This window comes from Castor canadensis, chromosome 12 (genome assembly GCF_047511655.1).
Source record: "Castor canadensis chromosome 12, mCasCan1.hap1v2, whole genome shotgun sequence".
Lineage (NCBI taxonomy): Eukaryota > Metazoa > Chordata > Mammalia > Rodentia > Castoridae > Castor > Castor canadensis.
In genome coordinates, this window is record NC_133397.1 from 123,027,525 (window position 1) to 123,041,925 (window position 14,401).

At 41.4% G+C, this 14,401-nt stretch overlaps 1 protein-coding gene across 7 annotated transcripts in view; it reads right to left on the minus strand.

The window, feature by feature from the left end:
* Nucleotides 1-14,401, minus strand: part of Cdc14a (cell division cycle 14A) — a 155,416-nt gene that overhangs the window by 39,410 nt on the left and 101,605 nt on the right. For all 7 annotated transcript variants that reach the window (XM_074050900.1, XM_074050898.1, XM_074050901.1 and 4 more), the window contains one exon: nucleotides 695-854. In XM_074050900.1, coding sequence (XP_073907001.1) covers nucleotides 695-854 — 160 coding nt within the window. The remainder of the gene's footprint in view (nucleotides 1-694; nucleotides 855-14,401) is intronic.

Here is a 14,401-nt window from a genome sequence, read left to right on the forward strand (position 1 = left end):
GGCAGGTTCTTGGGGGTATCTTGTCCATGGCCCCTTCCTGCTTTTCTTTCTGTTTCCTGCACACCATGGGGCGAAGAGCCTCCTCCACAAACTCCTGTCACTGTGAGGTTCTGCTCACAGAGGGCTCAGAAACACAGTCAAGTGACCATGGACTGAACCATCTGAAACTGTGAGCAAGATAAATCTTTCCTCCCTCAAGTTCTTTCTGTCAGGGATATGGTCAGAGCGATGATAAAAACTAATACGCCTACTTCTTTAATGGGAACGGTAAAATTGTTCTTCTGAGCCAGGGGTGGTGACGCACACCTGTGGTCCCAGCTACTCAGGGGGCAAAAGGAGGGGGACTGCAGCTGAAGTCCAGCCTGGGCAAAGCCTGCATAAGGACCCTGTCTGAAAATCCAGTGGTAGAGGGCCCAAGCTCAAATCCCAGCACAACAATAAAAAATCTGACATTTCTATTTTGAAGTCGAGGGTTGCCCTTTCTATTTCCTTTCTGTACAATTTCCTTTCTTTACAATTGTACTCCTGAAATGAGAGCGTTGTGAGGGCAACTGACTTTGCTGCTCTGCTTCTGCACCTTCAACTCCAGCCTCCAGCACCTGGGAGAAACGACACTGCCGTGTGTTAAGTGCTCAGCTGGAGAGCAATGAAGGATCCAGCACTGAAGAGACAGAACCTCCAGGGGAAAACTCACCTCTCCAAATCTTTCCACGTTTTGTATTTTAGATAAGTTCCCACCAATAGACATGTCATCCAAGCTAGAAAGAATCTTACTAATACTTCCTTCACTGGATGGTCTATTTTTCAGTTTGGATCGGAAAATGTCTCCTTGGACCCACAACGATGCTTGTTTTCTGTCAAAAAGAAAAAAATAATCTTTACAATAAACTACTATCATCTCCTCAAAACCATCATTTCTTAAAAATATAAGCAAAAAACCTTATACATTAGATTAGGAAGGTTATGAATCTTAGAATACAGAAAAAAAAATCTTTCAAAATCCAAAATAAATTTGAATCCAACGTTAAACACAAATAGCCATCTTCCAATATGTGTCTGTGAATTTTGTGAGAATTATCTATTGAGGTTCTCAGTATGCAGACTGTGTCTATTTGTCTGTTAAGTGTGAATTTGAAATCTCTAAGACACTGCCATTGGATATGCAGATTTAGCGCAGCTATTTTGCTGGGGTGAGCTAGGCTTGAAAACTTAGATGAAAGCACTTGACCTCCACAGCTGTCAGAACTGGGTCTCTTAGTAGGTGGGGATGCCAAGCACCTACTCTGGGGGGCCCTGAAAAACCCTCAACCAGAACATTAGGGACGCAGGCTTACATCTTCAGGGGTTTTTTTTTTGTGGGGGGTTGGTGGTTGAGGGCTTGAACTCGGGGCCTTCACCTTGAGCCACTCCACCAGCTCCATTTTTGTGATGGGTTTTTTCGAGATAGGGTTGAGAGCTGGCTTTGAACCGTGATCCTCCTGATCTCTGCCTCCTGAGTAGCTAGGATTACAGGTGTGAGTCACCATGCCTGGCTCAATTAGACATTTTGGACGGAGAAAAGCATGTGTCTGAAGTGCATCTAAAAGCTTCCTTTTATTCAAGAAGGCACAATTGTACTGCTTTCAAGGTGTTCAGAAAATAACTTATAACACGTAAGCAAAATAACCATTGAGAGCTTCTATTTTTGATAGTGTCAACATCATACATTTCTTGGAAGATAAATTACACCACAGAACAGTGTTCGTTCTGTTGTGTGCCACACATATAGAGAAATCAGCTTACAGACACCGTGGTGCGTCGTGAAGAAACGACAGCATGTCAAGGAGATACCACCGGTAAGAGACGGGTTCCACACTTGCTCTCAAAGGTTGTATGTATCATCCGTGTGTCACATAGAACTCAGGTTTACAGCACAAGGAGAAAAGCAGTAGTTAAAAAACAAAAACCCCTAAATGTTTCACAGGATGTCAGATAGTGACCCATCTCCCCTTTTAAACAAAGTTTATTCACAAATCAGAATGGTAGCATTTGTTAGCATTTATGGTTAAATACTGTTGAAAGTCTTGAGGCATGAGTTCCCTTTCTTTGTGGTGTGAGGGATTTGAACTCAGGGCCTCACACTTGCTGGGCAGACACTGTACCACCTGAGCCACTCCACCAGCCTGAGAATAAATTAACCTGTGAGCCACAGGACCATTGCACATGCTTAGTCCCTCCCCCCGTGCACAGGTAGGTAATCATCCTGCAAAAACACACTGTGGAGAAGATACAAAAGTGCTTGTAGAAACACCTTCTATAATAGGAAAATATCGGAGATACCCTGCTAGCAAAACAGCTTTTTAGATTATAGTAGACTCATTCTGTGAGTTACGACATAGCTGCTAAAAAGCCTGTGACAGACCTACCTGTGGTAGCAGGAAAGAGTGGCTATGAACTAAAGCATTAATGAGTGACAACGTGGAAAGTGTGGTAAAAGGAGAAAAGGTTCCAACGTTAACAAAAAATTCACAGTTTCTAGAACACCCAGGGAAATATTAGTTACTTCTGAGAATGGTCATAAAAGAAGCGTTCGCTTTCTACTACAGTCTACACTGTTTAACTTAAAAAAAAAAATACGTCATTCACTTTTTAAATAAAAAAACAAACAAAGATCAAGGCAGGTAAGCTAGACAAGTATAAAAAAGAACCTCTAAAGAGATAAGAGATGGCAAAGGGCTGGTGGGGTGGCTCAAGTGGTAAAGCATCTGCCTACCAAGCATAAGGCCCTGAGTTCAAATCCTAGTACTGCCAAAAAAAAAAACTAACAGCATTTGTAATATCATTCTAAAATTTAAACTAGTTTAAATTAACTTAGGAAACTTCTAGTATATTTCCAACATGTTAAGTAGTTTTTAAAATCTTCTGAGTTTTTAAAAAATATGAGTAAAACTGAAATTCCAGAAATCTCTCCACAGCGGTTCACTAGCGAGTGAAGCAGTCTTCTGCCTTCTGTTGCAGCAGAAGTTACTTCTTGGGGCTGGAGTTGCATTTCCTGAGCTTTGGCTGGGTAATTGATGAGGTTAGCATACCCGAGTCCCAGTTCATTTTTCTATGCCAACTGTAAAAATACGGATTTAAAACAAACTCTTAACATTTCGTTCTTTTGTACAATATTTATGAAATAAATATTTCTTGTTTTCACTTTTATTCCTCCAGCCTTTCTACTTCACGCCAACATGTTACTAACTAAATTAACACATCCTCTGAAAATACGTCCCTGATCTGATGCTCAAATCTTACGACTTCAAACAGCAGTAAAAAAAAAAAATAGCAGAGTCCCTGAGAGAGACAGAGCAGATCCAAGACAGCTGCTAAATTCTAACGCGAATGTCTAAGAGCTATTGTGACAACAGAGGCTCAGCTTTGTCACCAATGCTGAGAAATCCAGACAAAAGAAACGCAGAGAAAGGAGAGGGACATAAGTACAAAGACCCAGTCCTTGTCCCCAAGATGTTCCCAGTTCAGGATGAGAAAGGCAAATGACTGAAATGCAGAGTACGAAGCCCTGTGATAAAGAGTCACAGAGGACCCCAGTGGAACCGAACCCAGCTCAAACTGAAGGCACCGGAAACTGCCCGGGAATCCAGAACGACAGCTGTGTACTTGACAATGGACCGCATCTATGTAGACAGTCCCGTAAGATTTCAATCTTATGGAGCTGAAATTTCCTACTGCCTAGTGACGTGGGAGCCACAGCGGTATCACAGCACAACACGTTTGTGCAATTCTACTGTAAACGAACCTACTGTGGGAGGATGGCACCCAAGTCCTGTACAGTACGCAACACTTGACAACAGATGACTTATTTAAAATCCTCCACTCTACAACGCTCTGCCATATTATGCCGACGGCAGCCTCGTACATCTCATTCACCCTGTCTCTTCCAGAGGCCGTGTTAAGTGATTGACTCCACGATCTCAGTTTGTATGAGGATGCTCTATCATGTTCCCAAGTCAACAGAATCACCTAGGACACATCTCTCCAACCATATCCCTGTCTGTAAGCAATGCATGACCGTTTCTAGAAAAATAATCAAAAAGGAGCCAGCAAAGAAAACACTGTGCCTAGGCTGGAGCCGCAGTGATCTCAAAGAACACAGCACGTTTAGGGAGTGGGTTATTTAATTTGCAGAAGCAGAAGACCTTAGAGAAGCAGGTGATGGACACAGCTCAAGCTCCTCGTGGGCCCTGGGTGCCAGGCTAGGAAATCGCAATGTGACAGCCAAAATAAAGGGAAGATCCTGAGAGGGTCTATAGGAATAAAAGTCATGAATGGGAACAGAGGCAGAGAAAAGGACCTGAGAAGCTAAGTGAAAAAAAAAAAATCTGATTCCAAAATAAGTTATGAAATGAAAAGTCTGATACTGCCACCAGCCTTAAGGTGAAAATTGCAAAGTGACAACTTTCACTTGCTTGGTTTAAAAGACTCAATCTGTCCCCTCTCTGGAAAGACTTGATTTGATCCTGAATATTAAAGCTGCAGAAGGTGTCAGAGCCGATCTGAGTGTTGCTAAGTGATTCGGAGTGCAAATGCCTCCTAAGAAAGCCACCCTCCATGCGAGCGCCTCCTCACCACCCGGGCTTTCATTGCGGTGTCTGATACTGCTTAAAAGCCCCGTCTCAAACAAGAGAGGGAAAACTGTATTTTTAAGTATTTAGCATTTAAACTCAAAATCTAGGGTTCTGACACATCCATGAAAACAAACCATCCGATGAGGTGGTGCGTTTTCTAAGACAGATGAAATGATGACCCTCTGCTCACAGCTTATGTGCTCTGAAGTGACGGGAGACCTTCGTCTTGACTCTGGTCAGGTGTGGGCAAGCCAAGTGTGGGAAATAAGAAAAAGAACTAAGTCACTTGGCTTTGTCACGCATCAATTTGTCATTGGTTCTGACTTCATACCTCTCTGAGAATATCTGATTTTAATGGTTTGCTGATGAAACACAAGCCAGTTTCACATTGATAAATATTTCGGGTTTTGAGTCCATAACACAACAGAAGTCACTGTTTGCGCACCTGCTTGCTGCTGACTGGTTCTCCCTCGCATCCTTAAGTCCGTGCCAACCCTCTCTGACACCAGCCCAATTCTTCACTTTATTGCTCCTGAAATGTTCTTCCCAGGATGATCCCACCAAATGTCCATCCAAAGCCACCATTTGGTCATTTTGGGAAACCAGCCCATGTTCTAACTTAGCCCAGGCCTACTCTTTCCCATGTGCCTCCTACCCACCAACCCATGCCTATTATGACACAGAGGTAGCTCCTGGCTTTAAGAATTGACTATTGTAACAGTTAAGTGAATATCAGAGAAAACAGATCAGAAGCCAACACAAGAGATGGAGATGGGAAGGAGACAGAGAATCAGGGAGCAAAATGGTTTAAGTGGTAGAGCAACTGCCTAGCAAGCATGAGGTCCTGAGTTCAAATCCCAATACCACCAAAAAAAAAAAAAAGAAAGTACTCAGTACTCAGGGAGTCCTGCAAAGACTTAGGAGGAAGCCATTTAGGAAAAGAATTTTGGAAAGTATGGGAGAAGCCTCTTGATTCTGAAATACACAACAAAGTAAAACTAGAAGGGAAAAAATGAGTCAGGGAATTCCTAAAAAGATCCCAGCGACTAAATCTGGTTTTAGACATGGACTGTCATAATTAAGTGTTAGATCGTTGTTGTGCCATGCCAAAATGCAAGCTTTCTACTAAACCTAACATCCCACTGCTCTCAATGCTTTTCCCACCTTTAACCTTTTTCTGTGCTTTTATTCAGAGCCCAGGAAGCTAAACAAAACCATTCAGGCAGGACGCCAGTAGCTCACACCTATAATCCTAACTTCTTGGAAGGCTGAGATGGGGAGGATCACAGTTTGTGGCCAGCCCAGGCAAAAAGTTCACGAGAGCCCATGTCACCAATAGCTGTGCCTGTCATCCCAAGCTATGTGGGAGGCTGAGATGAGAAGGATTGAGGTCCAGGCTGGCCTGGGCAAGAAAGAAAGACCGTCTCTCCAAAATAACCAGAGAAAAAAGCCTGACGATGTGGCTCAAGTGGAAGAGTACCTGCCTAGCAGGTATGAAGCCCTGAGTTCAAAACCCCAGTATCATAAAAAATAAACTTAAAAAAAATCCAAGGTGAGGATTCAGAGGAATTGGACCTCTCGTGCACTGTTGGTGGGAATGAATGTGGTGTTGGAAACCAGCTCGGCGATTCCTCAAATTGCTGAACAGAGAATTACTGCATGATCCAGCAACTGTACTTCTGGAAAGATGTCCAAGAAGTGAGAGCAGAACCTCAAGCAGACACTGAAGCATCCATGTTCACAACGGCATTAGTCACCATGGCTTAAAAGTGGAAACAACCCTAATGAATGCATAAACAAAATGTGCTACACATGTATACAATGGAATATTATTCAGCCTTCAAAAGGCCAATGAATCCTGACACATCCAACAAGAATGAACATGTTCCACTTACAACATGGAATCTTGAAAATATAGCAAATTAAATAAGTCAGACACAAAAGGACAACTGCCACATGACTCCACTTATGTGAGGTACCTAGAACAGGCAAACTCATAGAAAGAGAAAGTAGAACAGAGGTTGCTAGGAGCTGGGGGAAGAGGGAAAGGCTTACTGTTTAATCGGTACAAAGTCTCTGCTTAGAAAGATGAAAAAAAAAAAACTTCTGGAAATAGATAGTAGTGATGGCTGCATACCTTTGTCAAAGTTACTAATATACACTTAAAAATGGTTAAAATGGTGAAGTTTATGTTACACATATTTCACCACAAAAGATCGAGTAAAAATTTCAATCTTCTATCTAGAGTAATTGGCATGAGTATTTCCAGATAAATTTCTGATATCATACTACACGGGAAAAACTGGAACCATTTTCTCTAAAATCAGGAATGACACTGGGGTGTCCACTCTCCCCACCCTTATTCAACATGGTACTAGAATTCCTAGCCAGAGCTATAAGACAGGAGAAAAAAATAAAAGGGATTCAAATAGTGACGGAAGAAGTCAAATTATTCCTATTTGCAGATGATACAATCTTATACCTGAAAGAACTTAAAAACTCTACCAAAATAACACTTAGATCTTATAAATGCATTCAGCAAAGGAGCAGGATACAAAATCAATACATAAAAATCAGTAGCGTTTCTATACACAAACAATGAACAATCTGAGGAAAATAATACCATTTACAGCAGCTTCAAAGAAATAAAATGCCTATTTATAATTTAATGAAGGAAGTGAAAGACCTACAAAAGAAACTATAAATCACTGAATAAAAAAAGTCAAAGAAGACATTAGAAGGCGGAAAGCTCTCCCATGTTCACAGATCGGCAGTATCAGTATAGTGAAAATGGCTACACTACCAAAAGAAATCTATATATTCAGTACAGTCTCCATCAAAATTCCAATGATAATCTCCACAGAGATTGAAAAATCAACCCTAAAGTTCATATGGAAGCACAAAAGACCTCAAATAGCCAAAGCATTCTTGAGCAAAAAGAGCAATGCTGGAGGTATCACAATATCTGACTTCAAACTATACTACAGAGCCATGGTGATAAAAACAGCATGGGACAGGCACAAAAACAGACATGGAGAGCAGTGGAACAGAATAGAGGACCCAGACACAAACCCACGCAGCTACAGCCACTTGATCTTCAACAAAGGGGCCCAAAACATGTGTTGGAGAAAAAAATTGCCTGTTCAAAAAATGGTGCTGGAAAAACTGGAACTCCACCTATAGAAGACTGAAAATAGATCCCAGTCTCTCACCCTGTGATGGCATCAATTCAAAGTGGATCAAAGACCTTAGTGTAAAACCTGAAACTGTGAAAGTACTACAGAAAAGAAGGAAAATACTGGAACACACAGGGATAAGGCAGTGACTTCCTGAACAGAACGCCAATAGCTCAGCAAATAAGGGAAAAGACTGACAATGGGACTACATGAAACTAAAAAGCTTCTGCACAGCAACACTAGACTTAAAAGGCTGCCCACGGAGTGGGAGAAAATCTGTGCCAGCTATTCATCAGACAAGGGACTGATAACCAGAATATACAGGGAGCTCAAAAAACTAAACCCCCCAAAATCAATGACCCAATGAAGAAATGGGCAACTGAACTGAACTGACAACTTTCTAAGGAAGAAGTCCAAATGGCTAATAAACACACACACAAAAAAATGCTCACATCCCTGACCATGAAGGAAATGCAAATCAAAACCACATTAAGATTCCACCTCACTCCTGCTAGAATGGCTTGTAGCAAAGACACCAACACCAATGTTGGCAAGGCCGTGGGGAAAAAGGATCCCTTATACACTGCTGGTGAGAATGCAAATTAGTACAACCACCATGGAAAACAATGGTGTAGTATTCAGTCACAAAGAAGAATGAAATTATGTTGTTTGCAAGTAAATGGATGGAAGTGGAGATCATCATGGTAAGTGAAGTAAGCCAGATCCAGATGGACAAAAATCACATTTTCCCTAGGAAGCTAGGCTTAAAAGACAAACGTACACATAAATACACATATACGATTACAGATAGAGAAATGGAACATGAGTGTGATAGTGTGACTGTCTGAGGGGCCTGGGGGGTTGTAGAGGAACAGACACAGATAGAGAGTGAATTAACTGCAATTTACTGCATCTGCGTATGAAGATGACATAACAAAATTCACTGAAGGCTGCTGAATTACTGGGCGGGGGGACAGAGAAAGTGTAAGCAGTCACGTGTGAAATACCTCAGCACAACCTCCTTGAGCAGTGAATATATACCCAAAAAAATCAAGGACAGCAAGGTAAAACAGGCCCAGCTGGGGGTGAGTGCTAGTGAGAGGAGGCAGGCACAAAGAGCGGGTGAGCAGATACAGTCAACGTACTCGATATACTTGTGTGAAAAAAGGACAATGAAAGCTGCTGAAATTGTTTTAAGAAGGGGAAGAAAGGGGATGAGGGGAGAGTGATGGAGGGGTGAATCTAGTCCAAGTACATTGTAAACACATATGGAAATGTCACAATGAAACCCCTAGTACAAATGATATGTGCTGATAAAAAGGTTTAGAAAAAAAAAAAAAAAAGCTGGGCTCCAGTAGTACCCAACTGTAATCCCAGCTACTTGGGAGGCTGAGATCAGGAGGGTCGAGGCTCGAGGCCAGCCCAGGCAAATAATTCATGAGACCCCATCTCCAAAATAACTACAGCAAAATAGACTGGAGGTGTGGCGCAAGTGGCGGAGCTCCTGCTTTGCAAGCATGAAGCCCTGAGTTCGAACCTCAGACCCACCAAAAAAAAATTTGATGCCAAAAATGCCTAAAATTCTGTTGTACATTTAATGCCAAAATCTGAAATCAGTTTCAGATTTTATTTTTGCTTTGTCAAGCTCCAATGTCAACTGACAGTCGCTAAATGGATTAGAAGATGCAGCAGGAAGGCCAGAAAAGAAAACATGAGGCATCTGTAACCCAGTGTTACTGTGAAATGTGACTTTAAAGCTTATCCAACATGCCTGCTATCCCAACACAGAAACCACAGTATCCTCTCTGTAAATGCTAATGTTTAATAATATTTAAGAATTAAATTTTATATTTAGAAAAGACAAAATACTAAATTCTTAAATTGATTATATTTTTAATCTGTATTCTTTGATGTACTGCAGGCACTTTTAAAAAGTATAAAAAGAAACAGTAATGATCAACTCAACTCAAACTCAACAAAATCTGAGTTTTTTTAGCTCTGTTAAGAGTATTTCATGCATTTTTTTAAACAGGTTTTCTTTGTCTTATTTTTCTTTTTTTTTTTTTTCCTTAACTAAAAACAATGGTTAAAGTATTAATTTTGGATCCAGCTCAACCCAACTGGGAAATTTACCAAACGCTCTAAGCGCCAACATGAGACGTGGTGTAAGTTGCTATCTGCAGAGTAAAATGAGCCAAACCTTTGTCACCGAATGCAGTTCAAGGCCTACCATCTTCACGTCACCTGGGAGCTGGATTGAAATACCAAATTTCAAGTCACTGCCCAGACTACTGAATCCAAAACTACATTCACAAGATCTCCAAGTGACCTGGGCACACGCTAATGTCACACATACTCTGAAGGAAATGGAAAGGCTATGGCTAGCTATAAAATGCAGAAAAAGATCTAGCTGATGAGACGTTATGAAAATACTCATGATAGTAAAGCAGAATGGGGGAATTTCTGATTTAAGGATTTAAGAACGCTAAAGGGTTTAACCACAGAATTTTCCTTAGGAAAGACAACTTAATTCAAAAAGGTAGCTCTGCTTTACAGAGAGAGAGCTCCTTGCAGAGGTCAGATTTTGGCATGGCTGAGTCCTCTAAACGCCACCACACTCAATCCCATAAGTTAAGGATCTCTATAAGCTGTGAGTTCTCACAAGAGCACAAGACCAGCTCCTCAATGATGAACAAAACTCTGCTGTGACTCAGAAGGCAGCCCCAATGCTCAATAGATACAGAGGACCAAAGTGTAAATGCAGTCTACCCCACCTTTGCACCTCTCCCGGTGGCCTCCGAGAGGGAGGAGCTCAGAGTCGGCCCCACGTCAAGAGACACATTTGTACATCATTGTAAGAACCTTGACGGAAGAAATATTTTGGGTACAGAGTCATATTTTTAGCTTAAGAACTTCAGCTTTAAGTAAAAGAAAAACACTTGGTGGTTATTTTGTAAACAGGAAGCTTTATTTATATCCTAGGAAGAAATGAGATATAAAATATCAGACCACAATGAAGAAGAGGTCTTGAGCTGCCCAATATACAATTTCATCATCAGCTTAGAAGATGCTGACAGATAACTGGCTTCCAGTGAAAAAGGGAATGCTTCCTTAAGACACAGAAATCGAACACCTGGACATATTTTTGATCTGCAAGGATGAGCAGGCTATGATAAACCAGCTTTTCTACTCTCACAGATTTGGAATTAACACCACCTAAAAAGCACTGATTGGCTTTTCACCCCTGAAAGAAGGAAGACAATCCTTTTAACTTATTCGGTCATTAGTGACAGATACATTCTAGCAGACAACTTCTTTACTCTCATTTCTTTCTTAATGAACACGTTAATCATTCATGCTTTTGCGTCATCCCATCGTTGACTTTGCACTTTTCATCTCGTATGTCATTAGTCAGTCTCCAAGGCCTGATATTTTTTTCTGGTACCCATCCCTGACTCTTGAGACCAATGTCTATACCCTTTGTCTGACCCTGTCTCCCTGACAGATTGCGGCAGTCTCCTTTTTAGCCGCTCTGATTCCGATCTCCATCCATCTGATTCATCTCACAGGGTGGAGCCCTATCTCCCTTAAATAATACTCAGATCACACGACTCCCCCATGTCAAACACTCCAAATTAGAAAGTGTGATGAATAAGAGAAGTGCAGAATATCCATGCTCGCCATTAGGATCCATACGTCCTCCTGTACAGATACACTGACTACACAGATGGACTCATTTCCCATGGCCACTGTGAAAAATAACCACAAACACAGTGGTTTCAAAGAACACAAGCTTATGTTTTTTTGTTCTGGAGTTTGAAAGTCTGAGAGCAGTTTCACTGGGCTGAAGTCAAGACTGGGTTGATTCCTTCTGGAAGCTCCAAGGGGAGACTCTGTCACCTCATCTGCATCAACTTCCATTGGCCACCATCTTGCTTTGCTTACGGCCCCTTCCTCCACTTTCAAAGTGCATCACTCCAACCTGCTTCACTGCTTCTCCTTTAAAAGACTTCTCCTGTGTCCCTCATCTAAGGACCTTGAGATTACACTGGGCCCATGGAATGATCTAGAATAATCTCCCTACATCAAGAACAATCACTTCTGCAAAATTCCTTTTTCCATGTAAAGTAAACCAAGGATTATAGTTCACACATATTTAGGGGGTATTATGCAGCCCCCCCATAGCAAATTCCATGCTGAACATTAAAGACAGACTAATTATCTTAAAATATAAGGCTCTGACACTACATATAGGAAGATGAAGTAGACATACTTTTCCCTATTCTTCTCACTGAATAAAAGTTAAAATCTTACATATTATAAGTAAAACAAGCTTAAGAAGACTCTGAAAAGTAGAAGGCAAACTAGTTAGGAACATTGAGACTCAATAGTGATGACTTCTGTGTATTTTCATTTTGTCATATATATCCCAGTCTTGGGGCTAAAGAAGGGAACAATCAGAAATATCACTGGGATGGGCTTTTTTTTTATTTCTCCCCCCTGCCCCTACCCCCTCCCTTACCACCCACTCCGCCCCCTCCCTCTCCCCCCCACCCCCTCAATACCCAGCAGAAACTATTTTGCCCTTATCTCTAATTTTGTTGTAGAGAGAGTATAAGCAATAATAGGAAGGAACAAGGGGTTTTGCTGGTTGAGATAAGGATAGCTATACAGGGAGTTGACTCACATTGAGTTCCTGTGCATGTGTGTTACCTTCTAGGTTAATTCTTTTTGATCTAACCTTTTCTCTAGTTCCTGGTCCCCTTTTCCTATTGGCCTCAGTTGCTTTTAAGGTATCTGCTTTAGTTTCTCTGCGTTAAGGGCAACAGGATGGGTTTTTTTAAAGCCTCAACAAAATCCTACTCTCTCTAGTCAAAGCACTAGGAAAAAGGTATCGTAATAAGACAGAAAAACTTTAAACAATGACTTCTCTAGTCAAGCCAAACACCACAAAAAATAAACATGGCTATATCCTACCTAGCCAGCAAAGGCTGAACAGAGATCCCAGATCTCTGTTCACCCCTGTCAGGCTGTCAAGAGACACCCCAATTCCCTTCCTGCCTAGTCAGAGAGGTGTCAAAGGTGACCAAGTAGAGAGCCAGGGAGTGAGGTCTCCTAACCCAAGCTCCACTCTCCACTAAGGTATTAGAGGTAGAACTGGACTTCTGCCCCAATCAGCATCACAGCCACCTGTCCCCTATCAACCCAGGTGGTATCAGAGGGGACCCAGTAGAGAAAAATTTCCACTCAAGCCCTCAGGAACAAGACTACCCTAATTCTGGAGTCAACAAAGCCATGTGTGGAGGGACGCACCTCCCAAATCCACCCAGCAGAGACAAGAAGCCCACAACCTTGAGTATCAACAGAAGAAAGTAGGGAACCCAGAATTCTGCCTCTTCCTGTAGTAACAAGACAGAAAATCTCCCACCTCACCACTATCCCTAATGGAGCAGTATAAGAAGACAGAGACTCTGAACATCCTAAGAAAATGTCCAAGTCAACATTTTCAGACCTTGACATTAACTGAGTTCCATGAGACAGTCAGCAAATGCCAACACCACAAGGATAGGGTGTTAGGATTATCTGCAAAGATTATAAATTAGGATAAAAATGCTTCAACAAACATTAGAAGCATGCAAGAAACATGAAAAACAGAAAGTCTCAGTGAAGAAAAAGAAGGCATAAGGAAAAACCAAATAATTTTAGAATGGAAAAACAAAATAACCAAAGTTTAAAATGCAGCAGGTGAACTAAGCAGCAGAATGCAGAGGACAGAAGACTCAGTGAAGGAGAAGATAGAACATCAGTAACTACCCAATCTGAGCACCAAAGAGAAAACAGATTGGACAAAAATCATCCAAGAGAGCCTCAGGGACCTGTGGGTTATGTCAAAAGGTCTAACACTCACATTGACAGAGTGCCAGAAAGAGAGCAGGGCTGAGAAAGTATTTTAAAGAAATAATTCCTGAAAGCCTTCCAAATCTGGCAAGACTTAAATTGAAACATTCAAGAAGCTGAGCAAATCTCCAAAACAGACAATCCCAAAGAAATCCACGCCGTGACCTACATAATCAAAAAATCCTGAAAACTAGAGACAAAGGAAAAAAATCTTGAAAGCAGCAAAAAAGAAATGATACTGTGCCCATGGAGGGAAAACGTCTCAAAAGGCAGCAGACTTCTCACCAGAAACCATGGAAGACAGAAGGAAGTGGAGCTACAGTCTTCAAATGAAGAAAGAAAAGAACTTTCAAGAATGATGAGAAAATTAAGACAGTCCCAGAGGAAAGAAAAGGAAGAGAATTTGTATCTAGCAGATCTACTCTGAATCACTAAAAGAAGTTTCCTAAACCGAAAGGAAAAGATGTAAGAAGAAGAAGGAAGGAAGGAAGGAAGGAAGGAAGGCAGGCAGGCAGGCTGTAGCTGCAGCAAGCAATAATATGGGTAAATAAAATGAATGTCTTCTTCTCTTTATAAGTTTCTAATGATGTTTAGTTGTTGAGGCAAAAATTGTGACACTGTCTGTTGTGGTTTTAAATGTTCACTGATGAAATAATTAAGACATAAACAGGGAAGATGGGGGGTATAAAGGAAGGTAAAGTTTCTATACAGTACTCA